This window comes from Euprymna scolopes, chromosome 41 (genome assembly GCF_053919585.1).
Source record: "Euprymna scolopes isolate OS-2025 chromosome 41, ASM5391958v1, whole genome shotgun sequence".
NCBI classification, from domain to species: Eukaryota; Metazoa; Mollusca; class Cephalopoda; order Sepiida; family Sepiolidae; genus Euprymna; species Euprymna scolopes.
The window spans coordinates 60,475,938-60,503,635 of record NC_136522.1 but is presented as its reverse complement, the minus strand read 5'-3'; the positions used below and the strand labels follow the sequence as shown (position 1 = coordinate 60,503,635).

General features: G+C 36.0%; 1 protein-coding gene and 1 non-coding gene across 2 annotated transcripts in view; one reads left to right on the top strand and one right to left on the bottom strand.

The window, feature by feature from the left end:
- Positions 1 to 3,960: 3,960 nt before the first annotated feature.
- LOC145266529 (uncharacterized) overlaps positions 3,961 to 27,698 on the bottom strand; it is a 41,480-nt gene continuing 17,742 nt past the window's right edge. The window contains exons 2-4 of the mRNA XM_080122289.1: positions 21,561 to 21,622; positions 12,367 to 12,489; positions 3,961 to 6,259 (exon numbers count right to left, since the gene is read on the bottom strand). Coding sequence (XP_079978415.1) covers positions 5,123 to 6,259; positions 12,367 to 12,489; positions 21,561 to 21,622 — 1,322 coding nt within the window. The 3' untranslated portion in view covers positions 3,961 to 5,122. The remainder of the gene's footprint in view (positions 6,260 to 12,366; positions 12,490 to 21,560; positions 21,623 to 27,698) is intronic.
- Trnah-aug (transfer RNA histidin (anticodon AUG)) lies at positions 15,694 to 15,766 on the top strand. Its single transcript has one exon. It is a non-coding gene; the product is annotated as a tRNA-His (tRNA).

Below are 27,698 nucleotides of genomic sequence, written 5' to 3'. Positions count from 1 at the left end.
ATTCAAATACTTCATAGGTGTTCATGTTTTTTATTTCTTTATGCTTGGCATCCATTACAGCTTTCGACTGCTCTTGTTCAGCGGTGAGCAGGACTACATTTTCCTGTTCAGTATATTGGGGCACTTCTCTCCAATGATCAATATGATTCCAGTTGATACAAACTTGATCCTCGTTTTCATCCTCAGGTTCTATATTGATCCAATGACTATATTTGCCAGTTGATTTAGGCTGTACTGACATAACCTTTCCTTTTTTCCACTCCTCACTTCCATTTATTTTATAAGTTATGGTCTTATTTCGGCCAGGTTTTTCAGTCTTATCTCTTAAACTGGTAGAACTATCAACAACTTCTTCTCTGTCTATATCTTCACTTTCTACCACTTGATTCTGCAACTCCTCCTCCTCAACTGAAAGGTATTCATTCTTCCCTTCTGTAGTGTTTCCCAGCATTTCAGCTTTTTTTGTTCTTTTTTCGTTGTTTTTATTCACTTTCATCAATTGGCACGGATGCATCCTATAAAATGCTCCGCCATGTCTGATTAAGACAAACTGGCCTTCTCTGCCTAACACTTTTGCTGGACCACGCCATCCTTTAAAACCCTGCCTCCGATAATAGATTTGGTCTCCGGTAGCATAATCTTCATCAGCATAAGTTCTGACATTAGACCTGAGAGCTCTCCTAATTCTCTCACTGGACTCAGCTTCCAAAAAGTTTCTCCTTGCACTATGGAGAGCATTTAAATTTTTTCTCACCATGTCACTTGTAGTAGAGGACTCCATAGCAGGTAACTGGTCTGTCAGAATTGAGGGTGTATTTACATTGAAACCGAATACAAGTTCATTTGGACTGTGTCCAGAGTAATTGAGGAGGGCATTTTTTGCACAAATAGCCCATGCCAAGGCAATTTCAGGTTCACACTTCTCATCGTCAATTGTTTTTTTCATTGCCTCAGCAACTATCAAATTATGACGTTCTACAGTACCGTTGCTGAATGGACTTTCTGCGGCAGTAGTACAGGTCTCTATGTTGAGTTTTTCATTCATCTGTCTATAGTGTTCGTTGTTGAATTCACCCCCATTATCACTCAGAAAACGAACAGGAGATCCGAAATAGGTAATCCACATCATAAAGATGTTTTTGATGATCTCCTCCTTCTTTGTTTTGATCAATGTTGCCGCTGAATACCTGGTAGCGGCATCAATGAGATGTAGTATCCACACCTCATTGTGGATGAACTCTTTCAAATCCATGCAAACTGTGTGATTAAATCTATTGCCAAGAGGCAATCCCACAACCGGTCGCAGTGGAGCTTTTTTAAATCTAAGGCAAATTTGACAGTTTTCACAAACCTCCTCAATCGCCTTTATAAATTCCTTGTCATTGAATTTGCCACTTTTTTTAACCAAGGAAACAAGTTTTTCCTTCGAGGCATGAGCAAACTGTCGATGAAGTTTTTCTGCTTTTTTTTTTTTTTCTGTGAAAGAACACTGACCAAAATTCTGAACATGTAATACAATGTTCTTAGTACCACTATGATCCAACAACTTATTTGTTAAGGGGAGACAATAGTGCCCTGAAGTTGTGGTCTTTAGTTCAATACATTTATCAAAAATCCAGCACATATCTTTCCGGAAATCTAGCACTATTCCTGCTGTCTTCATTGATTTGTGACTTAATAGAAGAGGCAAGTCGTTTTTCACAATATCTGCTTCGATATAAACTCTTATACCTCCGAGTGTAACCGGAAATTTAGCAACTTTAATTGCTGTGACAGCCACTCCATCACCAAAACAAAAACTCCGGTCTGAGTTCGTATACTTCACTAGTTGCAGGTCACTTTCATTTAAAGTATCCAAATAAACATCAAGCCACACTTCGCCAGCCAGTGTGCGAGTACAAGCAGAATCCAAGACTGCCATTCCAAATGTTTCCTTTACAAGATTTGAAATTTTTTCATTTGTACTGTTCAAATAAATATTTTCTTGACTGAACAACGTAATGTGTATTTGTTCTGTCGCTTCCGTAAACCTGGGCGTATTTCTAGGACACTCTCTAATTAGATGGTTCGGAGACTGACATTTGTAACACAACAACACGTTTCCACTTCGGTCACATGGATTAGATTGTCCTCGACGAAAACGCCTTTTGTTGTTACCCGGTTTAGAATAATTATAGTTGACGATATCGGGCTGTGATTTCACTGCCGGTACATTTTCATCACGATAAATGTCACCAAATACTTTCTTTATCGATTCCTTCATGTTTTGATACGTCAAAACAGAACACGTTGTCCGCGCTAATTTTTCGTTCTCTTCCGATATGTTAACCGCGTTCAAAACAAGAAAAGCTTGCACTCCTTCCGGTAGAATAATGTGGAATTTTTTTAATCTTTGGTACAAAAACTCATAACGAACAAGAAAGTCATTTATACTGGTACCTGACGATCTTTTATAAGTGTAAAATTCCTTAAAAGTCATGTAAGCGCGCGTGTGTTCATCCTTTAAATATATGTCATCCAGTTTCTTTATTAAGATCTTCAAGCCATCTCGTCCGCCGATGTCACTTGTTGGCAATTCACGAACACATTCTCTAATATTCGGTGGTAGCGTCAAAAACACTGCTGGCCCTTTTTTTTCCTCAGAAAGATCCGTGAACAACGACCACATTTCAACGTCTTGTTTCCAGTTCTCGTAAACATCCTCCCCCTCCAACAATGGAGGTTGTTTGTTCGAAGTTGCCATATCCGATATCCGATCTGTCTAGTGCTACAGACAAGCTGTACAAAAAAAAAAAATTTTTTTTTTTTTCGTTTTGTCGCACACAGAGGGATATCTCTGCTACCATTTGTTAAGACACTTGTAGTCTGTCTAAACTGTACGAACGAACTGACTAAACCAAGATGGCCGACTCCTATTTATATCACCACAAGCAAGGGAGGTAACCATGTAACTGGAGCAAGGGAGGTAACCAATGTCTACATTAACACTCATCACTATTCGATGAGTTGTAAAGAGCATCTAAGATGACCGAAATCATGATGCCGATTTTCTGGCAAAAATCACTTTATTTCGTCAATGAGTCGACTCAAGCATTTTTTTGCTTTTCTTTTTCCGGTACATTTTTGTAATCTCGACACGTCTGTTCCGCCCAAACTCGGAAATCAGACTGACCAGCATGCGAGAGAAAAGTTATCTTCTTCCTTCCTTTCTTTTATTCTCTCTCTCTCTTCCCACATTTTCTTTCACACAAACCTGAATGACCTATTTCAGGTGCTATGTCAGCCTTAACCTTTGAGCTCTTTCTGTACTAACCAACCTGCACAGCAAAATCAATTTTTAACATGCCGGCGTAACATGGGATAGATTGCATATCAATATCAGCTGAAATGTTATGAGAACAACATCCAAAACGAAAACAGTAATTGAGATAATGCAAATTATTAATCTGGAAGGGGGAATCTTAGGCAAATAGCAATAAACAAACCCTAGCACTTGTCCATAATCCTGTCAATATTCAAAAACAAAATTACAGAAAAATTTGTATGATGCATGTAACCGTAATGGATAGAAAACATCGTACACCAAAAATCATGTAAATTAATCAAGTAGTTTTATTTTTAAATAAAAAAATCAAATTTTACGAGTAAGAGAAGAGTGACTATTTCACATCATTACCTTGAAAATAAACTCAAGAAACAAGGGAGATGACTCAACAATAATTCAAATTTGAGAGATTTTTTTCATGATATCTACAAATTCTCATTAAGTGGTTGAAAATTATTTTTTGTATAAAAAAAAAAACTTGATCATTTAATGGAATTTTTGGAGTATGATATTTTTGTTTAGTCATGGGTATCATACAGATTTTTCTTGATTTGTTTTTTTAATATGGAGAGAATTCTAAACAAGAATCATTTTTTTATGAAAAGCTTGGTAATATATGGAGAATGTGTAACAAATGTCATTAAAATATTTATTGAAAAACAAAAAAAAAGTTATTCAAATTTAATGAGAATGTTTTGTCACCATAATACATACAAAAGATTTTATAGGACTGTGGCATACCTGGTACAATGAGAACAAAAATGGAATATTAAAGAGAAATGAAAAAGAGAGAAAAATGAAAGAGGGAGAAATGAAAAAGAGGGCAGGAGGGAAAGTAAGTAAGAGGGACACGGGGGGAGTAAGAGGGACACCGGGGGGGGGAGCAAGAGGGAGACAGGGGGCGGGGATGTAAGAGGGAGACAGGGGGCGGGGAAGTAAGAGGGAGACAGGAGGCGGGGAAGTAAGAGGGAGACAGGGGGCGGGGGGAGTAAGAGGGAGACAGGGGGCGGGGGGAGTAAGAGGGAGACAGGGGGCGGGGGGAGTAAGAGGGAGACAGGGGGCGGGGGGAGTAAGAGGGAGACCGAGGGGAAAATAAGAGGGAGACCGAGGGGAAAATAAGAGGGAGACCGAGGGGAAAATAAGAGGGAGACCGAGGGGAAAATAAGAGGGAGACCGGGGGGGAAAATAAGAGGGAGACCGGGGGGGAAAATAAGAGGGAGACCGGGGGGGGAAAATAAGAGGGAGGCGGGGGGGAAAATAAGAGGGAGACGGGGGGAGAAAATAAGAGGGAGACGGGGGGGAGAAAATAAGAGGGAGACGGGGGAGAAAATAAGAGGGAGACGGGGGAGAAAATAAGAGGGAGACGGGGGAGAAAATAAGAGGGAGACGGGGGGGAAAATAAGAGGGAGACAGGGGGGAAAATAAGAGGGAGACAGGGGGGAAAATAAGAGGGAGACAGGGGGGAAAATAAGAGGGAGACAGGGGGAAAATAAGAGGGAGACAGGGGGGGACAATAAGAGGGAGACGGGGGGGAAAATAAGAGGGAGACGGTGGGAAAATAAGAGGGAGACATGGGGGGGAAGTGAGAGAAAGAGGGGAAGTGAAGGAAAGGGGAAAGTGAGGGAAAGAGATGGAAAGTGAAGGAAAGAGAGGGGGCAGTAGGGAAGAATGAGAGGAAGAGAAAAAAGAGAGCAAATGGAAGTTCATGGAAACTTCTCTAATGTCAATTGATATTTTTTTTTCTTATTTAAAAAATATAAAATGATTTCCGTTAACTGCCCATTCTTTATTTGTCATTTAGTGCGGCCGGAAGGTCATATTCTGGGAGTGTCTTCTCGGCCAGCCAGCTTTGGCCCCAAGGAGTCCGCTATCATAATAAACCTTAACTTTTGGATGTATGTATCGTAAACGACTCATGATGTCCTTTTCAATCTTATGGAAATATTTGCGGGGAGTGAAGCCACACCGGACTGAACGTACCAGCGTGATTATTTTCGGCTTTGGAGGGGGGACAAAGGCGTCGATAAGCCCCTGCAGGGACGTGATACGTGTAGTTATGTCCTTTTGATGAGTCGAATGAATATGCCGGAGACTGCCATTTAGGATGTTGCCGCCATAACAAAGCTGGAGGCGGTACTCAAGCCTGAACCATTTCACAATTGGAGAGAAACAGAAGCCAACTTCACGGAGCGCGAGCAGCTGTTTCTCTTTGAACATCGCCAGCTTTTGAACAAACTTATGCAGAAACTTGAACGAAGCTCTCTTTTTACAGACTAAGTTTTTTTTCGATATAGTGTTGCTAAAAGCACGCACAATGGAAGAGAAATTGCCAACGGATGCAAACTTCCGGCAACCATCCGCTTTCATCTTGGAGCAAAACGCTCGCCGCATCCTATATAGCTCGGATAAAACCTTGGCAAGAAGTCGGTCTGCATCGACTTCTTCTTCAATAGCTCTCGGACAGATAATTCTTTGAACGTCCTTGCTGATCTGGACAACGTCCATCAACGATATCCCTGATGCAACAAGTGGTGACAATACAGATTCGTAGCCAAGGAAATCTTCGTCAATATCTAAAACCACGCTCTCAGTTTTGCGGATCCAACCACCATGTTTGAATTTCTCAACAGCAACATCCTCGCGGATCTTTTCCAGTTTGATGGTCCGTTTCAGGTGACAATATGTAGACGGGATCGTCTTTTCAACCCTCGTCGAATTAATGAAGCTGTAGACAGAGCATTTTTTCGGTGACGTCTTATCTGGGCTGATACAAGCGCAGAATGCCCGCACTTTGCCTGCAGTCTTTTTGGGTTCTTCGACTTTGGCCCATCCAAGGTAGGCGAAAGCCAACCGGTAAGTCTCGTTATGATTTTTTGTGTCCCATTTTGGCCAAATCCACACATATCGGTTGAAGAGATCAGATGTGATAGCCGTCTGCAAAACAACAAAAAAAAAAAAAATTACTGTTAAAAATGCCATCCCATAATTGATATACTTTTTTTCACATTAACATTTATAGTTCTGCTGATATAAGTGAAAGTGTGTGTGTGTGTGTGTGTGTGTGTCTGTGTACATTTCCCTATGCAATAACTCTGTCAATTTTTAGTCTACAGACTCGAAATTTGATATACAGGGTATTGAGATTTGGGCAAGTCTTTGTAATCGGTTTTCGGACAGAAATTTGGCTGTTAAGCGGTCAAAGTTCAACGATTTGACCTTTGAGAACTCTACCAAACTCCTCCGACAATTTTGGGTCTAAACAATTGAAATTTTAGATATAGGTTCCTTGGACATGGATCTAACTTAATAATTTGACTTGAGTCCAAAACAATAAATGTTAAGGGGTCATAATAGGGGTCAAAGTTAAAAAAAATTGACCGCTTTTTTTTTTTTCTCTCAACATACACCTCCAACCACCCGGTCAATGCCGGGCTGAAATGCTAGTATATATATATATATATATATATACATATAGATATATATATATATATAATATATATTATATATATACTATTAATATACAAATTTAAAGGTTTTTATCGATGAAATTGAAAATTTTATAGTTTTGTGATTTGAAGATATTTTATTATTGTCATTATTATCTCATTATTGTTAGTATTATCTCATTATTGTTAGTATTATCTCATTATTGTTAGTATTATCTCATTATTGTTAGTATTATCTCATTATTGTTAGTATTATCTCATTATTGTTAGTATTATCTCATTATTGTTAGTATTATCTTATTATTGTTAGTATTATTTCATTATTGTTAGTATTATCTTATTGTTATTATTATCTTATTGTTATTATTATCTCATTATTGTTATTATTATCTTATTATTGTTAGTATTATTTCATCATTGTTAGTATTATTTCATTATTGTTAGTATTATTTCATTATTGTTAGTATTATCTTATTATTGTTAGTATTATCTTATTATTGTTAGTATTATTTCATCATTGTTAGTATTATTTCATTATTGTTAGTATTATCTTATTATTGTTAGTATTATCTTATTATTGTTAGTATTATCTTATTATTGTTAGTATTATCTCATTATTGTTAGTATTATCTCATTATTGTTAGTATTATCTCATTATTGTTAGTATTATCTCATTATTGTTAGTATTATTTCATTATTGTTAGTATTATCTCATTATTGTTAGTATTATTTCATTATTGTTAGTATTATCTCATTATTGTTAGTATTATCTCATTATTGTTAGTATTATCTCATTATTGTTAGTATTATTTCATTATTGTTAGTATTATTTCATTATTGTTAGTATTATTTCATTATTGTTAGTATTATCTCATTATTGTTAGTATTATCTCATTATTGTTAGTATTATCTCATTATTGTTAGTATTATCTCATTATTGTTAGTATTATTTCATTATTGTTAGTATTATTTCATTATTGTTAGTATTATTTCATTATTGTTAGTATTATTTCATTATTGTTAGTATTATTTCATTATTGTTAGTATTATCTTATCATTGTTAGTATTATCTCATTATTGTTAGTATTATCTTATCATTGTTAGTATTATCTTATTATTGTTAGTATTATCTCATTATTGTTAGTATTATTTCATTATTGTTAGTATTATTTCATTATTGTTAGTATTATCTTATCATTGTTAGTATTATCTTATCATTGTTAGTATTATTTCATTATTGTTAGTATTATCTTATCATTGTTAGTATTATCTTATCATTGTTAGTATTATCTCATTATTGTTAGTATTATCTTATCATTGTTAGTATTATCTTATTATTGTTAGTATTATCTTATCATTGTTAGTATTATCTTATTATTGTTAGTATAATTTTTTAAAAACTAGCCTGTGTGCCCGGCGTTGTCCGGGTGTTTGAAGGTGTGTGTTGAGCAAAACAACAAAAAAAAATAAGTGGTAGTATGCAGGAGGAGAAGAACAAAAAAAAAAAAAAAAGATAGTGACGTCTATGCTGTTGCTCCCATCGCCAAACCAGCAGTGATGAAGGATTAAATTAAGGCTAGTCAATTCGAATAGTGGGATAGACTTTTGAAAATATCGGTGAAACAAGCGACCCCTTCCTGTAGAAAAGTGCCCAGTTGAGGGTGAAGGAATTAATGTTTTTAGACAATTTTTCGATATTTGTCATCCGAAGAGTCGAGCTTCAAAACAATACTGATCTCGTAAAAATCCGTCGCCTCTGTCGAAACATACAAATATAGATACACTTAAACAGGCAGGTGAGATTTATATTATTGATAAGGTGCAGCAAACTGTGTTATGGTATCCATTCGATGCACAGTTGGGGATTAATAGGCATTAGTATTTAATAGGCATTAGTATTTAATAGGGATTAGTATTTAAATGAGCAGAAATTTAGCCATATTCAACTATTAATGTTGCATAAAGCACTCCTACGTCAACAAGCGATAATTTTTTACTGTTTTTATCGAGCGAAAAGTCTAGTAGTACCATCATATGCATGATTTTCACATGTGATACTGTCAGAAAAAAAAAAAATTTAAAAAAATAAAAATTTTGCTAAAAATTAAAAAAGACAAATATTCTTTGTTGCCTCCAAAAAAAGTTGATCCTGGATATGACCTTAAACTATATCTGATGGTGAGGCCCTAGCTTGCGGGCTTTGGGGAGTGTGGAGCCACCCTTTAATTGCCATTGCTCCCAGGTCCACTCTGATCCAGAGTGGTAGCACCTGTTAGGGTCCCAACTATGGGTTAAATAGAATACAACTTAAAAAACAAATATACTATATTAAATAATCGTTCTTCAAAATCACCAGATTCGGCATTAAATAACCCGAAAAGGGTTGATATGCTGTAAAACAAAACAACCAACCAACAAAGACAAATAAATTAAATGCCACTCATATCTGTTTTTTTTTTTTTTTTCCTTCAAATTATTCTCATTTATATTATACAGGGTGCCCGAAAAGTCTCTGAAGAATTGAAAATCTTTGTCATTTTACCATTAATAATTATTTTTTTTCTTTATTTCAGATATTTTACAGATAATATTTGGGAAATAAATTATGGATACGAGAAGCGTGCAATAAGTAATGCCCCTCATAAGTATAGTATTGAACTACATATGCAATGCTTTAGTGACAATATTATCTCTCACTATGGCAATGTCAAATGGCCACCATATTCCCCAGATTTGACTAGCCCCGACTTTTTCTTGTGGGGATATCTTAAAGAAAGAGTCTATGTTACCAAACCCAAAACCCTGCAAGAACTGAAGGAAAACATCAGGAACAAAATAAGGTAGTTAAATCGCATCCAGAGATTCTACAATCTGTCAGTAAGAATGTTTTGGAAAGAGCACAAATATGTGAAGTCGAAAATGGACAACATTTAAAGACGTTATTTTTCACAAATAAAGATTGTTTGAATTTTGCATTTCCCAATATTTTAGTCAGATTGTGTTGAAATTACAGAAAGATATAAAAAATAAAGAATCTATTTAAGTTCAAAACCTTTCAGTGACTTTTTGGACACCCTGTATTCATATCTATACTAGCAAGCCACCTGGTGTTACCCGGTCATAAAATATGCATAAATATTATATTTTAATTAATGCAGATTTCATATTTATTATTATAGAGACAATTCTCTTGATTATTATCCAATATACAGTAATGATTTCAAAAGTTAAAAAAGATTTGAGTGCCATCTGCTCGAATCAAAACCGAAATGTTTAGCACTCCAGCCTTCATTGTTATCTCTCCAGCATTCTTACTGTCTGAGCTACCGACAGATGAATAGGAAAGGTTAAAAATTAAGTGACTTTGAGCCATGAATGTTTAATTTTGCGTACGTGGAGGAGTAACAGCTTTATTTGACTTACCCTGCAAAGGTCAATCGTTTTTTTTTATTTTATTTTTTTTTATTTTAGATCCCTAAGCAGCAATTTTTTCAGGCTAAAAACCAAATCAAAATTGTTCCAAAGGTCCAAATCCTCTATATATCAAATTTCAGGTCTATAGACCAAAAATTCAGAAAGAAATATGATAAGGGCACACACACACACACACAAGACCACTTTATATATATATATGTTTTGAGAAAAATAGAAAAACCGAATGAAATTTTTGAAATAATCAACGTTTTGTCCCTATTTCAGAGGACATCTTCAGGATATTGAAGTAAAAATGTAAGAAAAGAAAAGGTCATAGACCATATGAAAAGGAGAACAGTTTTTGAATCCTACCCATGTCGGGAAGGACAAGATATACAATATAAGGATGCATACACATGTTTGTCCTTCCCGATTCTCTCTTTTTTGTAGGGTCTATAACTTTTTCTTTTCTTGCCTTGTTACTTCAATATCCTGAAGATATCCTCTGAAATAGGGACGAAACGTTGATTATTTTAAAAATTTCATTTGGTTTTTCTATTTTTCTCCAAACATAACGTCAACCACCGCTGGTATTTTTATTTTATATATATATATATATATATTTATATATATACATGATTAGTTTTTTTGGAATAAGAAATCAAGCAGAGTGCTCAATTAAAAGGAAAATCCGAAATATAAGAGTGTATTTATATTTTGCATTTTGTGTACAGAAAGTTGTTAGATGAGACAAGTCATTGGTACCGTCGGTTTCAAGCCCGATGATTAGGACCGTTTAAGATACCCATATCAAGCTCTCTTCAGCCAATACTCATGATCTATGTATATATTTGTGTGTGCTAGAAGACCTCCATCATACAACCATTCCATGTAATAAGTCTGAAGAAACAAAATTTCTAATGCAAGGGATATAACTCTAGCTATCATAAAATTCAGAAAAAAAAAAAAAATTGTCACGTGCATTACTTCCCTTTACGAATTTTCACTTAAAATCGCTGTATCATATAGCAGGGATTGTTTTAAAGGAGAGAAATAACGAACCGTTGAACTGTGCTTCTTAGATACCAGCCCCCCCCCCCCCCAAAAAAAACACACGCACAGAAAAATAGAGTGAATAGCTAATGCAATCAGGTTTCAGTAATAAATTTCCTCAGGCCATGCTAATGCATTGATCATTCTTGTAGTAATAGGTTTATCATTTTTTTTTTCGATGCCATTTATCAGAGCTAAAAGCAACACAAGGATAAAGATTATGAAATGTATTTTTTTTTTTTTAAATGTTACAAAGGAGTCGCCACTTATCAAGGTCCAGAGCCTACTCGAGGATAAGGGTTAATGAGTGTACGGAATTCAATAGGGACAATATAATAATCATTAATAGTGAAATTTGGTAAATCTGATTATTTAATTATACAGACAAAAATAAATCTATTTTTGCACTTTTAATAACAAATATGCACACCGAAGCGTTGTTATGCATACGTGTAAAGACACTGTAGAATATTATATATACACGCGATTGTATTATTTTCCTTATTATCCATGCAACGCATGTCCTCAACCATCACTGGCCACAAGGTTTCACTTCCACGCTTCATTACACTGCACACACACACACACACATTCCTCAGAGTTTTTGGTTCTTGTTAAGATAAAAAAAAATCAATCTGCCGACTTTTTTTTAAATATGTGGTTTTAAGCAAAAACAATATTACATACATAATTATCATGTTTAATATAGTAATATATCCAAAAATTATGAAAATTCATTAAGTAGGAAATTATTTAGAGTTAAAATATTTTTTACAGATAATTTGGGGGAAATTGTATTTTCCCTAGATGTGAATACCTTGAAGATTACAAATACAGAGGACAGTTATCTCCCTTTTCGACACTTTAATGGCCGACATTTTGTTTTAAACCATAGCTATATACTTTTTTTTTTTTTTTTTTTTTTTGACTTAAAACACAATAGCAGTTGTTCTACTTGATGAATTTTTGTGATTTTTTGATATATTACTATTTTTGACATGACGTGTAAGTACGTAATATTGTTTGTGCTTAAAATCATATATTTAAAAAATTGACTTGTCGACTATTTTAACAAGCACAGATATTTTCTTTGTGAATTATAATAAATGATGCAAATTTTGTTCGTACCATTATGTAAGAATCTGTGTTTTGTGTCATGTATTCCAATTGGTTCCTCCTTGGCCAACGGAAGAACGGATAACTTGGAATATTCAGTGGCATATTGGAATCGGCATTGGCATCGATATGAATCTGAAGAGAAAAAAAAAGAAGAATTTTTGTCATTAATGATTTTTTTAAAGATATTTCCTTCTTATTGGATTGAAAATGGTGGATGCAAAATTTGCATTTTCTGAAAAAAGAAAAACTTGCAATTTGATTAGAAAATCTTCTAAGAAAGGAAGTGTTCTCCTCAGCGTGTAAATAGGAATTTCTGTTCACAAACCTCCCAACTGGTTTTGTAACTTCCACGGTTGAACTGAGTGGACAGTGATGATTGACAATTTTCCCAGAATTTAGGAAAACTGGAATAAATTCCATTTCACAGAGAAGAGAGAGAGAGAGAGAGAGTTTGATATAATGAGAAGGGGGAGAACCTCCCCTGTCCTAAGATAGCAGAGAGAATGGACTCGGCATCAATATGAAACTGAGAAAGAAGAATATTTGCTTTTAATAATTTTTTTTAAGATATTCGATTATGTTAAATAAAACTGTTTCTTAAAGTGGCAAAAGTAATGAGAAACATGACTTACACAAGCGACAGCACTATTGTCTATCCTGTTGGGTGATGGAATCAAAGAAGAAAAGAAAAAAGAAAAACCTTTATCTATAGCTTAATCTATATATATAAAAGCGAAAATGTATGTATGTATGCTTTTCCTCGATGTCCACAAAAGGCTTCTTTCAGAGAAGCGCTCGCTCGCTTCACAACTTCTTAAAACTTTTTATATCATCTATAAATTGTAATATCTCACACTTAACCATGGAGCTCGCCTGTCTATTTAATTTTATTGACTTTCAAACGTTAATTATTCCACATTTCTCGCATCGGCACGCGTTACATTCGGTTTTCGGTATAAACAAAAAGTGATACTCGACTCTAATCACTGGCCGAAAGCCAGTGGTCTCAAGAGAGCTAAGTAACGTTTGGTCAATGTCGACTTCGTCATATCAGACGGTAGCTTTCATTTCGAGACGAGGGAGCGGGTTTTTATTAACCTCATTAAGAACTGTCCCGCACAAAATTCTAACTGCTGAATACCTATCGCCGTCACGTCAATCAAAAACGCACACCTGTTTTTTTTTTCACACTTTACTATTTTCCAACTGCGCGTCGTCAAGGCTTTTTTTTTTCACACTTTACTATTTTCCAACTGTGCGTCGTCAAGGCTTTTTTTTTTCACACTTTACTATTTTCCAACTGCGCGTCGTCAAGGCTTTTTTTTTTTCACACTTTACTATTTTCCAACTGCGCGTCGTCAAGGCTTTTTTTTTTCACACTTTACTATTTTCCAACTGCGCGTCGTCAAGGCTTTTTTTTTTCACACTTTACTATTTTCCAACTGCGCGTCGTCAAGGCTTTTTTTTTTCACACTTTACTATTTTCCAACTGTGCGTCGTCAAGGCTTTTTTTTTTTCACACTTTACTATTTTCCAACTGCGCGTCGTCAAGGCTTTTTTTTTTCACACTTTACTATTTTCCAACTGCGCGTCGTCAAGGCTTTTTTTTTTCACACTTTACTATTTTCCAACTGCGCGTCGTCAAGGCTTTTTTTTTTCACACTTTACTATTTTCCAACTGCGCGTCGTCAAGGCTTTTTTTTTTCACACTTTACTATTTTCCAACTGCGCGTCGTCAAGGCTTTTTTTTTTCACACTTTACTATTTTCCAACTGCGCGTCGTCAAGGCTTTTTTTTTTTCACACTTTACTATTTTCCAACTGCGCGTCGTCAAGGCTTTTTTTTTTTCACACTTTACTATTTTCCAACTGTGCGTCGTCAAGGCTTTTTTTGTTCACACTTTACTATTTTCCAACTGCGCGTCATCAAGGCTTTTTTTTTTCACACTTTACTATTTTCCAACTGCGCGTCGTCAAGGCTTTTTTTTTTTCACACTTTACTATTTTCCAACTGCATGTCGTCAAGGCTTTTTTTTTTCACACTTTACTATTTTCCAACTGCGCGTCGTCAAGGCTTTTTTTTTTCACACTTTACTATTTTCCAACTGTGCGTCGTCAAGGCTTTTTTTTTTCACGGGCACCTGTTTTTTTTTCACACACACCTACAAACACCCGGGCAACGCCGGGTACCCCTCACTAGTATATGACATTTATTTGCATATGCGGATAGTGACAGGATGAATGGGAAAGCACAGAGGAGTTTTTTTTTTTATCCAGAAAATCTGTTCTGACAAAAATTTATTTTCATGACTAATGTTTGTGCCAAATTTAAAAAAAATTCAAGGCATGTTTTTTTTATTTTTTATTTTTTTAACAAAGTATCATCACTTATCAAGACCCGGAAGCCACTTAGGGATAAGGGTTATTGCATGTACAGTAATCCATGGGATAGTATCGTAGTAATCATTAGTATTGGAGATTTGATAGTGTCTTACTTAAGAGACCGGTTTGTCAGGAATTTGTTTATGTTGGACTTGAAGACATCCAAGTTGTAGTCAGGTGGGAAACAGGCAAACGGAACAGAGTTCCACAGGCGTGCACTTCTAAGAAAGAAGCTTTGCTCATGGAATTTACGTTTTGGTTTTGGCACAGTTAAAGAGTGGGGAAAATTACTGACAGTGGTTTCAACTAGATGGGTGTTTATTGTGAAAGATTGGCGAGGGGGGATCAGAGATTGGAGCTCAGACGAGCACTTGCCATGGAAGTAACAATAAAACTCTCTCCTGTGGGAGAGAGGCTGCAGGGAAGCGAAAAGGCATCCCCACTAAGCCATGAAGCCTATTTTGTACTCTGTCAAGGCGAGATAGGCTGTTTGTGGCAGCTCCTTCCCAGATGTGGCAGCAGTACTCCATCCTTGGACATACTTGGTTATTGAGAAAAGTGCAAACAAACGAACTTACGAACAAGAGTGAATTACTAGGTCTAATCCCTCCTTTATCAGGGAACCAATAAAACTATTAGAAGTGTAGAACATTCGTTGATCCTCATTAAATCCCGGGCAGCATTGGGTTCCCCTGCTATATTTTTAATAAAATTCTAAATGTTTATTTATTCATTTATTTATGTGTGTGTATATATACCAATAAAACTTTCGAACGGATGCACCGAATTGAAAAATTCTTTTTTCCCCTGAAAGGTGCGAGTCCCTAAATTGTCCTTATATATGGTTCGTAACGAACGCCATTTTGTGCAATTTTCGAAAAAGTTAGCTGCTCATGTCAACAGAATTTAGCACTGTCTGTATACAGTTGCAGTAACATCTTTCAGCATATGGACAGAACTTGTGGCACAATGGATAACGCGTTTGACTATGGATAAAAAGATCCCAGGTTCGAATCCTGGCAAGTTCGTAATAATTTTAACCATCATTTTATCCAACGTTTACTCATTATCCTTACCCTTAGTTGGGGTATTTTTGTTTTTTCAGTGATTTTGTTTTGTACATATGGAAATTTCTCATACTCCAAGTTCACATAGAAAGTGTTGATGGTAAGAATGTACTAGATTTTGTGTTTGACTCGGCGTTGTGTGTGCTGACGCGGGGCAGCTGCTAGTCTATAATATAAATCTCACCTGTCTGTTTAAACGTATGTATGTTTGTTTGTCTACCTAAAACTTTTGACAGAGGCGACGGATTTTCACGAGATCGGTATCGTTTTGAAGCTCGCCCCTTCAGACGACAAATATCGAAAAATTGACTAAAAGCATTAGTTTCTTCACCCTCAACTGGGCATTTTTCTACAAGGAGGGGGGGTCGCTTTTTTCACCGATATTTTCGAAAGTCATCCTCTCTTTTCACTTAACTAGCCTTAATTTAAACCCACACCACTTCCGGTTTGGCGAAGGATGCAACAGCAAAGACGTCACATTTTTTTTTACGTGCTTTTCTTCCTTCGTGGTATGGGTTCAAACATGCCTGCCTACGACCACTTTTTTTTTTTTTTTTTTTGCTCAACCAGGCACCCAGGTTAGTACATATCTATAATATAAAGCTGTGTGTGTGTGTGTGTATGTGTGTGTATGTATGGCCTCCATAGAATGGAAATAGGCACCAACTTTAATAAAGACTTTTCATATCTCTCTGTGTAAATATACTTTGATAATTATGTTTCAGTTTGAAGAAATATGGTATAATAAAATTATGGGGTGTTCGTTCGCACCTGACCTCTATAGAATGGAAATATGTGACAAAGTTTAACAAGGTTTTTTAATATAGATCCACAGAATAGTGTGATAAGTGTTTCAGTGTGAACAGGTGTGGTATAATAAATTATGGGGTTTATCTATTGTATTTTGCTTTGGTTTTTGTACCCCCAAATTCAAAGCTATCTCTTTACAACCTTTCCTTTTCATAACCTAGCATACTTTCATAAATGAGAGTAAATCAGTTTAAAGACCAAACATTTATTTATTGAAATTAAATTTGATAACAGTATATTCTTATTCCAATATCAACAGTGCTTACTATAAACAGTGGATTTTCTATTGTTCAACACATACATGTTCAGCTGGCACTTCACACTTTATCGGACATTAAAACTTTGCACTTCAACAACATTTGAAGACGTGCCAAGCATTACCATCACCATGATATATTAAAAAAAAAAGAAAAAAAAGAAAAAAAAACCTGAATTTTCTTGATAAAGATTTTTTTAGGAGTCGAAATATCAAATTTTATTTTAATAAATATGTTTATTTATTAAGAGAGATTCTGCACTTGTTTGGTCTTTAAACCATTAAATTTACATTATATATATATATATATATATATATATATATATATATATATATATATATATACTAGCAAAGGAACCCGATGTTGCCTGAGATTGAATGATAATCAACAAAGGTTTCACACGTATTGTCATTGAAATTGGTGAAATCGCCCACTTTTCAATCAAATCAATTTATTGCTCTAGTTGGAAACCCATCGTAATGCATCAGGAGAAAGCTTCACATGCCTCACTGCAATGACTTAGTCCACAATACATATATTGTTGTCTACATTGCACTGTAGAGAACATACTGCTGATTTTATAAAATTATCTATAATATGAATCTCACCTCTCTGTTTAAATGTATGTATGTTTGCCTAAAACTTTCGACAGAGGCTGCGGATTTTCAGGAGATTGGTATCATTTTGAAGCTTGACCCTTCGGATGACAAATATTGAAAAATTAACTGAAAACATTAATTTCTTCATCCTCAACTGGGCACTTTTCTACAGGGAGGGGTCGCTTTTTTTGCAGATATTTTCGAAAGTCATCCCCTCTTTTTGATTGACTAGCCTTAATTTAAACCTACGTCACTTCCAGTTTGGCGATGGATGCAACAGCAAAGACGTCATGTTTTTTTCTTCCATCACGGTACGGGTTCGAGCCTGCCTGCCTGCCTACCTACTACCACTTTTTTTTTTGCTCTACACACACCTCCAAACACCCGGCGAATGCCAGGCACCCAGGCTAGTTTTTATATATAACGGCTTGTATTAAAGTTTAAAATGCAAAGGCAAGCATCATGTTTCAATTGTGCTCTAAACAGAAACATTTATTTTGAATGCATCAGTCATATAAAAAAACTACTGTTGATTTTATATGTTGGGTCTTTTGGTTTGTGTGGTAATAAAACTTCTCAAATGCACGTGATGTTAGGCTGTGTAAGGTGTTAACTTGGGTCAAAAGCGCCTGTTCTTTGTTTCTTTGTTGGATTTTTTCGATTATCGATACTTATCTAAGACATTCCAATACAAAACCTATTTAAGAACACTGTCAGGTACATAAAGTACTTTCATGTGAAATTTTATAAAAATCAGCCCAGCCGTTTTTGAGTCCATAGGGAACAAACTCAGACACACAAAGTTCTTTTTCTATAATAGTAGAGAATATATATATATATATATATATATATATATATATATATATATATAGAGGCCAAATTCCTGTGAATGAGTCGGCTGATGGTCTACTTGCGTTGCATGATGGTGGCTACACACATCCACTTTGTTCATCACCCTTCACCCTAAACTTAAACTAAAATTAAATGAAAGGACAGCTCAATCCAAAATAACAATCAAACCAAATGCACACTCGAACAATGACTCGCCCTCTCTCTTGAAGCTCGCATTTACAAATATCCGTGGTCTTAGAACTAACAGACAATATAGAATCATTTCTCATAGCGAACTCCCCGGATATCTTAGCGCTAAGTGAAACTAACTTGCATTCCTCTATCCTCTCTAACCACTTTAACATGTCTGGTTATCTTCCACTTTGTTGTAAAAACTCTGACAGACACATGCACAGACTTGGAGTCTATATATTCGTAACACTCTCCCCATGACTAGGGAACCTAAATTAGACCAGGCGTTCATGTGCTTTAAACTAACTTAGAACATTGCGTTAACTACTTATGTTTTCTTTATCACTCTCCCTCGGACCCAGGATTGTACTCTAATCAGTCAAGATAGATGTAGCACTCTTCCTTGACACTAGCACCCAAATATATGTATTTGGTGACTTGAACGCCAACTACAATAATTGGCTTGGCTTCTCTACACAGACACAGCTGGTAGCAGCATCCATAACTTTTCTATATTCCTTGACACAGACAGTAACATTCCTGACCCGTCTTCCAGATTGTCAGGACCAGCAAGCTTCGCTTCTGGATTTATTTCTGACAACAATTCCTGAGGACGATGTAACAAATGAGCATTGTCCACTCGGAAATGCTGATCATGCTGTGATAATGATAGACATCTCTAAACTCCCCACCCAAATTGGAAAATCCATTGTTCAAAATGACAAGGTACTACAATAAGGCTGACTGGGATGCCATAAGAGATGGTCCATGGGGAAATATCTTTTCTCTTCCTGCAGAACAGTGCACAAATGAGACCGCTGAACGGTTCAAAGTGGCAATTGAAGCACATGTTCCCACACGGAAGTTCTATAGCAAACCCCACTTTCCTCAATGGTATGCCATTGTTCAAAGGTAGCATGCAAACTGCAGATTTATTTGACATAAGTCCAGCACAGACAAAAGTTTATAGAAGCTGGAAGTAATTGTAAGAAAGAAATAGCGACAGCTAAGAGAGAATATACTGAAACCACCGAAAACGTATTGAAGAGCAGAAATTAGGAACTCGTGATTTCTGGAAAAATCTACAACAGTGTAGTAAATAATGGGCAATCAACAATTCCCCCACTATCCAACAATTATGAGGTTCATAAATGACCTCTGGGATATTTGCTGATGACACCATGTTCTATAACAGACACAAGGGGAAAACGAATGAATGTATATCCATATCGTTATTTTCATGGAAAGTGTTCGACTGAGCTCCAATCTATGGTCCCCCCTCGCCAAACTTTCACAAGAAACACTCGTCTAGCTGTAAGCACTATCAATAATTCCCCCCACTCTTTATCTGTGCCTAAACCTAAACGTAGATTCCATGAACAAAGCTTTTTTATTAGAACTGCACGCCTGTGGAATTGTCTTCCGTTTTCCTGCTTTCTGGCTGACTACAATATGGTTGTGTTCAAGTCAAGCGTAAATAAGTTCTTGATGAGCCGTTCCATATAAGTTATCAAATTTACCAAATTTTCATTACTAATGATTACTATATTGTTCAATTTCTACTGTAAACTCTTTAACCCTTATCCTTGAGTAGCCTCTTGGCCTTGATAATGTGGTGATGCCTATGTAAAAAAAAAAAAAAAAAAAAAAAAAAAGACAATAGCGGAAACCGTAAAGGAATACCTCCAATCTGTAGTGGAATGAGGACAAAAATGGATGGTAGCATTCGATGATGCCCAGACTAAGCTTGTTTCCTTTAATAGTTACAAGAATCCTTCCTAACCACCAATAACTATGGCTAATGATACATTACCTGAAAGTACTTCCTTCAAACTCCTTGACTTAACGTTCACAGGGAACATGAGTTGGAACAGATACATCAAAGGCATTGTCGTGATTGCTGCGAGGAAAGTGGGCTCTCTCTACTGTGTCAGAAAGTTACTTACACCTGAAAGTATCCTGCACCTCTACAAAGCCACCATTGTATGGAGTACTGTTGTCACATTTGGGCTGGTGCACCTGTTACTAATCTCTTACTCCTGGACAGAGTTCAAAAGAGTTGTCAACCTAATAGGTCCCGAACAGTCAGGTAGGCTTCAACCCCGTCCCATCGATGAAATGTTGCATCCCTCTGCTTGTTTTTACAAGTATTTTAATGGTAGATGCTCCAACGAACTACAAGCCCTAGTACACCCCTCGACATAAATACCGCTTAACCAGCAGCAAAATCCCACCCCTACACAGTGGTGATCCCTAGATGTTGGAAGGCCTTCTACTCTAATAGTTTCTTTCCTAGAACTGCTAGACTTTGGAATTCCATTTTCTTGCTTCCCTGACTGTACTGACATGCAGAAGTTCAAGTGTAATGTAAACAGACATCTTGCTGCTCAACTCCCTTCATAGTATTTTTGTAATTTATGTCCCAGATAGTAACCCCCTACACAAAGTGGCACTCTGCTTTGTTTGGAATGAAATGCAATAAAAACAGGTGCAGCATGCAGGGTCTCCCGTGACTGCACATTGAACAAGGCATGAAAAAAAATGTCCAGCACCCCCCCCCACCCCCATTAAGCCCCAAAAGCCCCCAGGGGACCTCAAATCCTGTTGAAAATGAACAAATGGTGCAGTTTTAGGCTTTAACATATGTAAATTTTTAGTTCTGCACCATGCAAAAAAAGAAATAACAAAGTCCATCATTGTATAAAAATTCAAGGCATCAATTTTTTTAATAAGCACAAAAGTGTAATTTTAGCCATTTTAACCCGAAAGGCACCCCCCTAGGGGTCAACCAGAGTTTTCCCGGAAAATCCGTTGTTACTTTTTTACTCGTATCATGTTTAATGTTTGTGCAAAATTTCCAAAGATTCCAAGGCGTAGTTATTGAGAAAAGGATGAATGGACAAGGGTGAATTTACTGGCCCACCTTCCTTTTGTCAGGGGGACAAAAAAAAAAAAAAAAAAAAAAAAAAAAAAAAAAAAAAAATATATATATATATATATATATATATAAATAAATAAATCATACCGGAAGAGAGTGTTTCAAAGAAAGAACTTTCTCTAACTCACCAAAGTATTTCCGCTCTTGGAGATCATGCGATTGTTAGCAGATTCTATCCAATATGGAAGAACTAAAAAACAAAAGAAAAAGATGTTAAGAAAATTCGCCATAAGCACTAGGAAAAATAAGGGTTCTTGCCCAGAATTCCCCATATTAAAAAAGCAAAAATAAAAAAAACAATCTGCATGATGTATGTACCCATGAGGGAATGAAAATATATTCCAAAAATCATGTAAATTGATCAAGTCGCTTTATTTTTTTAGAAATTATTTTTAAGCGATTAATGGGAATTCGTAGGCATTACAGCATAAATCTAGTAAGTGTGAATTATTGTTGAGTTATCTCCCTTTGTTTCGAGATTTTTTTTTTTTTAAATAGCTGACAAGACAGCCCTTTTTCAGTTATTCATAAAATTTAATTTTCTTATTTAAAAATTAAACTTTCTAGATCAATTTATGTGATTTTTGGAATATGATATCATTTTCTCATTCAACATACAGAGCTTTCTTTATTTTTGTTTTTTTAATATAGGAAAAATTCTGGACAAGAAATAAAAGAGAAGACAAATATTACATCATTTTGACCTAAAAAAAAAAAAAAAAAAAAAAAAAATGAATAAATGTAAAACTATTACAAACTAGCTTTGCAATTTGCTATTATTTCACGAAGTTCATTTTTTATTTTTTTACATAGGAGTCACCACTTATTAAGGCCCAGAAGCCACTTGAGGATAAGGGTTAAAGAGTGTAGAGTAGTTAAAATGAAGTAGTTGAAATACTCAATTCATTAATTTAAAATAATAAACGTTTCATTCGCAGCCGTATTGAATTGAAACCTCCAACCTTCAGGAGAAGGTCACTTTTACAATTGATTTTTTTTTCCCCCAAGTACTCTAACCAGTGCGCCACGAGTCCTTGCGAATTACTTAGAACCTCTATTCAATCATGGCTGACGGAACAAGAGCATGCAACCCCGTGAATTAAATAAAGTGTTCTGTTCAAAATTATGTTCAGATTCTCGAGTTCAACAGAAATATTCCCAAGTTCGACAAGATACATCTGAAGAAGGTCGGAGGTTACATCTTCTTAGAAACCTTCTAAGTTGCAGTGTTTCTTCTTTTACTCCTACCACTTCTGCATGTGTTTGAAGCATGTGGTTGTCAAACAGTTGTTCCCCACTTTTTTATGCAGTCCTTTGCATTTTTGTTATACTCTCCGAGATCTCTCAGGCTTCACCGGTTGGGTATTAGCAGCCAGACAAGGCAGTTTGTTTTAATTTTTTTTTTTTTTTATTCAATTTTCACCCCAAACAAGGCACAGTGCCACTTTGAAGTAGGGGGCTACTGTTGGGGACATAAGTTTCAGGGGCATTATGAAGGGAGATGAGTAGCAAGATGTTTGTTCACATTACATTTTAACATGTCAGTACAGTTGGGAAAGCAGAATCCCGGAAGGGAGCTCCAAAGTCTAGCAGTTCTGGGGAAGAAACTATTAGAGTAAAAGGCTTTCTTACACATAGAGATTTCTACTGTGAAGGAGTGGGACTTAGCTGCTTATAGGGTTTGTCGGGGGCAGTCATGTCGAGAGGGTACAAGTGCTTGTAGTTCGTCAGAGCATTCACCATTAAAGTACTTGTAGAACAGACAGAGGGATGCAACATTTCATCGGTGGGACAGAGGCTGAAGCTTAGATGACAGTTCAAGACCTATTAGGTTGTTGAACATACAACATCGAAGCGTCACATCAAATGAAATGTGTCGCTATGTTGAATCTGTTGGCTTTACAAGCCTACAAAAGCAACAAAGGAAAGCCTAAAAAAATTTGCATATAGCTGAGTCAGTCTTTTAGCCCTCATCTGGTCATATTAATTTTCAATTTTTTTTTTTTTTTTACATAGGCATCACCACTTATCAAGGCTCAGGAAGCCACTCGAGGATAAGGGTTAAAGAGTGTACAGTAGTCAATTGGACAATATAGTAAAGAGTGGGGAAAATTATTGATAGTGTTTTCAGCTAGACGAGTGTTTCTTGCGAAAGCGAGGGGAAACCATAGATTGGAGCTCAGACGAACACTTGCCATGAAAATAACGATAAAGCAGAGACAAACTCACAACATCTCTACTGTGAGAAAGAGTTGCTGGGAAGAGAAAAGGACATCCCCTACGAGGCTACAAAGTCTATTTTGAACTATCAAGGCAGGATAAGTTCTTTCTAGCAGCTCCTGTCCAGATGCGGCAACAGTACTTCATCCTTGTTTGTTCCATTCCTCTTCTTAGGCAGTTCAGTGTTTTTTTACTGCAGCCAGCTTTTGAACCTGGAGGAAGGACCTCAGAAGCGGAGATTCCCACATCAGTAGGAGTTGAAGAATATAGCAATAGTGGGAAAATATTAGCAGGAGCTGTAAGATACAAACTAGCAGGAGATTTCCATGTCAGTAGGAGTTGGATAATTTTATAGCAATCTTATCCAAAGTTGTAGTCTGGTCCCTTTCTGAGATGTTAGGTTTATAAATAGCTGCAACGAATGAAGAGGACTTCACGCAGACCAGACAACTCTGAGGCATGATTTTCGTGAGCTCTATACACAACTGCGAGACACCTAACAAACAAACAATATTATTTCATAGTGTCTTCATTTGCGCTGATATATTTAAAGCAGTCAAATTTTAACAGAGCACACATGAGCAGGTGGGAAAATAGCAGCAGCAGCTGTAAGATCGCTGGCTTGCATAGATATTAGCAGCAGTAGCTGAAAAAACACATACAAATTTGGAAGTTTGTGCGAGTTTGTGCGGGAAGAAAAAGAAAAAAAAAAGGACACCACGTGGTCGAGAGAAGCAAACATGTAAAGTTAAAGACGAGAAATGACTGGCTATGGCTGAGGTGTGGTCGAGGAGAGGCAGAAAAACATGTGCCAGGTGAGATGAATGTGTGGCAGTGAGAGACTTTTAGGCTAGTATCAAGACAGCGGGATTCTGTTTATCCCATGGCAGATGAAAGGAACAGTTAGAAAAACAAGACGTAGGCACTGCATAGAAAGTAACGATAATAAAAGCCTTTAACAAAACAGAAAAAAACAAAAACAAGTTGGATTTATTTATTTTTGTTTGGTTGTTCTTTTTCGATGATACCAGATGGCATTGAGATCTGAGGGAGGCTCGAACTGTAATGAACACAGTTCGAGCCTAACGGTCATGTTACAAAATCAGTGCAGCTCAAACCAGAATATCTGGGTTTCATCAAGAAAATATGAATTTACCGTGTCAGAGTTCAGCTATATAGATTATTTTCAAAATTACTAATTTACATTTTTTTTTTTTTTTTATATATACTAGCAGGCCGCCTGACATTGCCCGGTCATAAAATACTCTTTAATATGATATTTTGATTAGTGCGGATTTCATATTTATTATGTTATATTGTACTTGACCCAATATATAGTACAAAGGTTATTAAACCAACAGTTTGGTCGCTTCCATAGATGTTGTTATCTATTCTTTTAGCGTCCTCATACCATCAAAGTCACACATCTCCAGATACTGTCCCAATTAGCTGTCCCTTATGTCCAAGTGGCAATATGCCTTGTTTGGGGGTGAAGACGAGTAACAAAAATTAAATAGAATTTAATTTCGATCGATGAAACCGCATCATCATCATAATGATCATCTTCTTCATCCTCGTCATAATCATCTTCAACATCATCATCATCATAATCATCATCATCATTTGTTTAACATCTGTTTGGCATGCTGATATGCGTTTGACAGCTTTCAGAAATCGACTTCCAAACTAACCTATCTCTGGCCAAGTCTTGATTTATCCCTCTCTCCTTGACTTTTCCTTGTGAAATGTTACCTCAACTGTTCTATATCTACTATGCCAAGAACTTATCTATTCTTTTAACGTCCTCATACCATCAAAGTCACACATCTCCAGATACTGTCTTACAGATTTAATATTCCTCTGACGTCATCAAAACAAAGCTTGTCCTTAAGACTTATACTACACATCCATCATATCATTCCTGTATCATTTCTCTCCATGCAACACATGTCCTCAATTCTCACTGGCTAGGTTTCACTTCCATACATCATCACACTGCATACACATGCCTGATAGAATCTTCCATTGGTCGACATTGGTAACGCTCAGCTGTTTCGTAATGGCAAAAGTACCCTGAACTTACCCCATCCACTTCTAATTATTGCAACCACCATAGCACCGGCTTAACCCGGTGCTCCAATTTTATCATCACAGTAACAAAACATTTTGAGAACCTCAATAGCTTCATCATCGAGATACGCTTTCTCCACATCTGAAATCTCATCAATCTCTGTTGTCTTACACGTCTTGCACTCAAATTGGTGATCCGCCCTCAACTGAATAATGCAAATTGGCAATTATATTCAAAATGTTTGAAAAACAAAATGAAAAATGAAATCGGGTATAATCTCTCCTGGCCACTTGAATTGATCAGGGTCGATTCAAGAGAGGTTAGAAATTATGCAACTCTTGCTTCACAATTACACATGCAACCACCTGAATATTGGGAATAGCCTGGGAAAAGTGAAACAAAAGGATGTGTCAGACTTCAGCTGGATAGACTATTTTCTAAATTACTGATTTGTTTTTTTTTTAGTTATATACTAGCAGGCTGCCTTGCATTGTCCGGTCATAAAATATGCTTAAATATGATATTTTGATTTCTGCAGATTTCATATTTATTATTATATTATATTCAACCCAATATATAGTAATGATTTAAAAGTTAAAAAAAAAAAAATAAAAAAAAAAAAAATAACTTGTGCGCCAGCACTAAGAATTGAAACTAAAACGATTTACTTTTTCCTTTGACGTTAATGGCTGAGATACAAAGACATACTTTCTGTAAGGCTAAAAATTAAAACATGAACCAATAGCTATTACGTTACGCATGCATATTTGTAATGCCGTCGTTCGGCCTTTACCTGGCAAATTCCACTTCTTTAATTTTCACACTTTTGCACCGATTTTCCCCAGCTAAAACCCAAATATAAAGTTTCGCATGAGTTTGAATAGCCTATATATCAAGTTTCATGTCTGTAGATCGAAAAATGACAGGAGTTTGATGGGCAAACAGATAGATATATACGCATACATAAATATATATACAAAGAGGTTTGTGTTTACTGTAACCTTTTTACGTAAATATTACGCAAGTATAAATCATGTAGAATATCTACATGAATATAATTACACGTAATAGTTAACTAAAGATGATCATAAGAAAACCTAAAAAAACTAATAGGGAATTAATTAAAATGAATGTTTAAAAGAATATGCAGATTAGCGAGATCTTTTGCTAGTGAATGCAATTCCACGATCCATGTATAACAAGGTTGTATTTTCTTTTTTAAATAAATAGAAAAAAGGTTTTTTGATATGAATATCAATACATAAAAAAAAAAAAAAAATACAAACAAATTTATTTTAGAGTACATTCGTCAAGGGTGAGAGTACGATGGCATAAAATAAAATATATATACTTTAATACATATTTTCTTTTTTACGCAGAGATATTCGGTTTTCTATTTCTGAAAAAGAAATGATACTAATAACAATTGACTCACATACAATTAAATGTTGAATCTGTCGAGTTTACAAAACTCCGAAAGCAACAATGGACGATCTAAAAATCTGCAGACGGTAACGTAGTTATATCTAGCTCTTTTCCCGTTATCGGGCGATTGAGTGCTTTCTACCGGAGTTAAAGTGTTTCTGGACCAGGAGGGTTGGTTGGTTGTTTTTTGTTTTTGTTTTATGGCATATCAACCTTTTTCAGGTTATTTAATGCCGAATCCAGTGATTTTGAAGAAAAAATTTTTTTGATTAGAATGCTTTTGTTTTCAAATTAGTTGCTATTTAACCCATAGTTGGGACCCTAACAGGTACTACCACTTCGGGTCAGAGTGGACCTGGGAGCAATGGCAATTAAGGGGTGTCTCCACACTCCCCAAAGCCCGCAAGCTGGGGCCTCACCATCAGATATAGTTTAAGGTCATATCCAGGACCGGACCAGGAGGGAGAAAGTGAGATGAGATTCCCATGTCAGTAGGAAGGGGAACCATTTTCTAACAGACTGGTTTTAGTTTGCATTGGTATTGGCGATC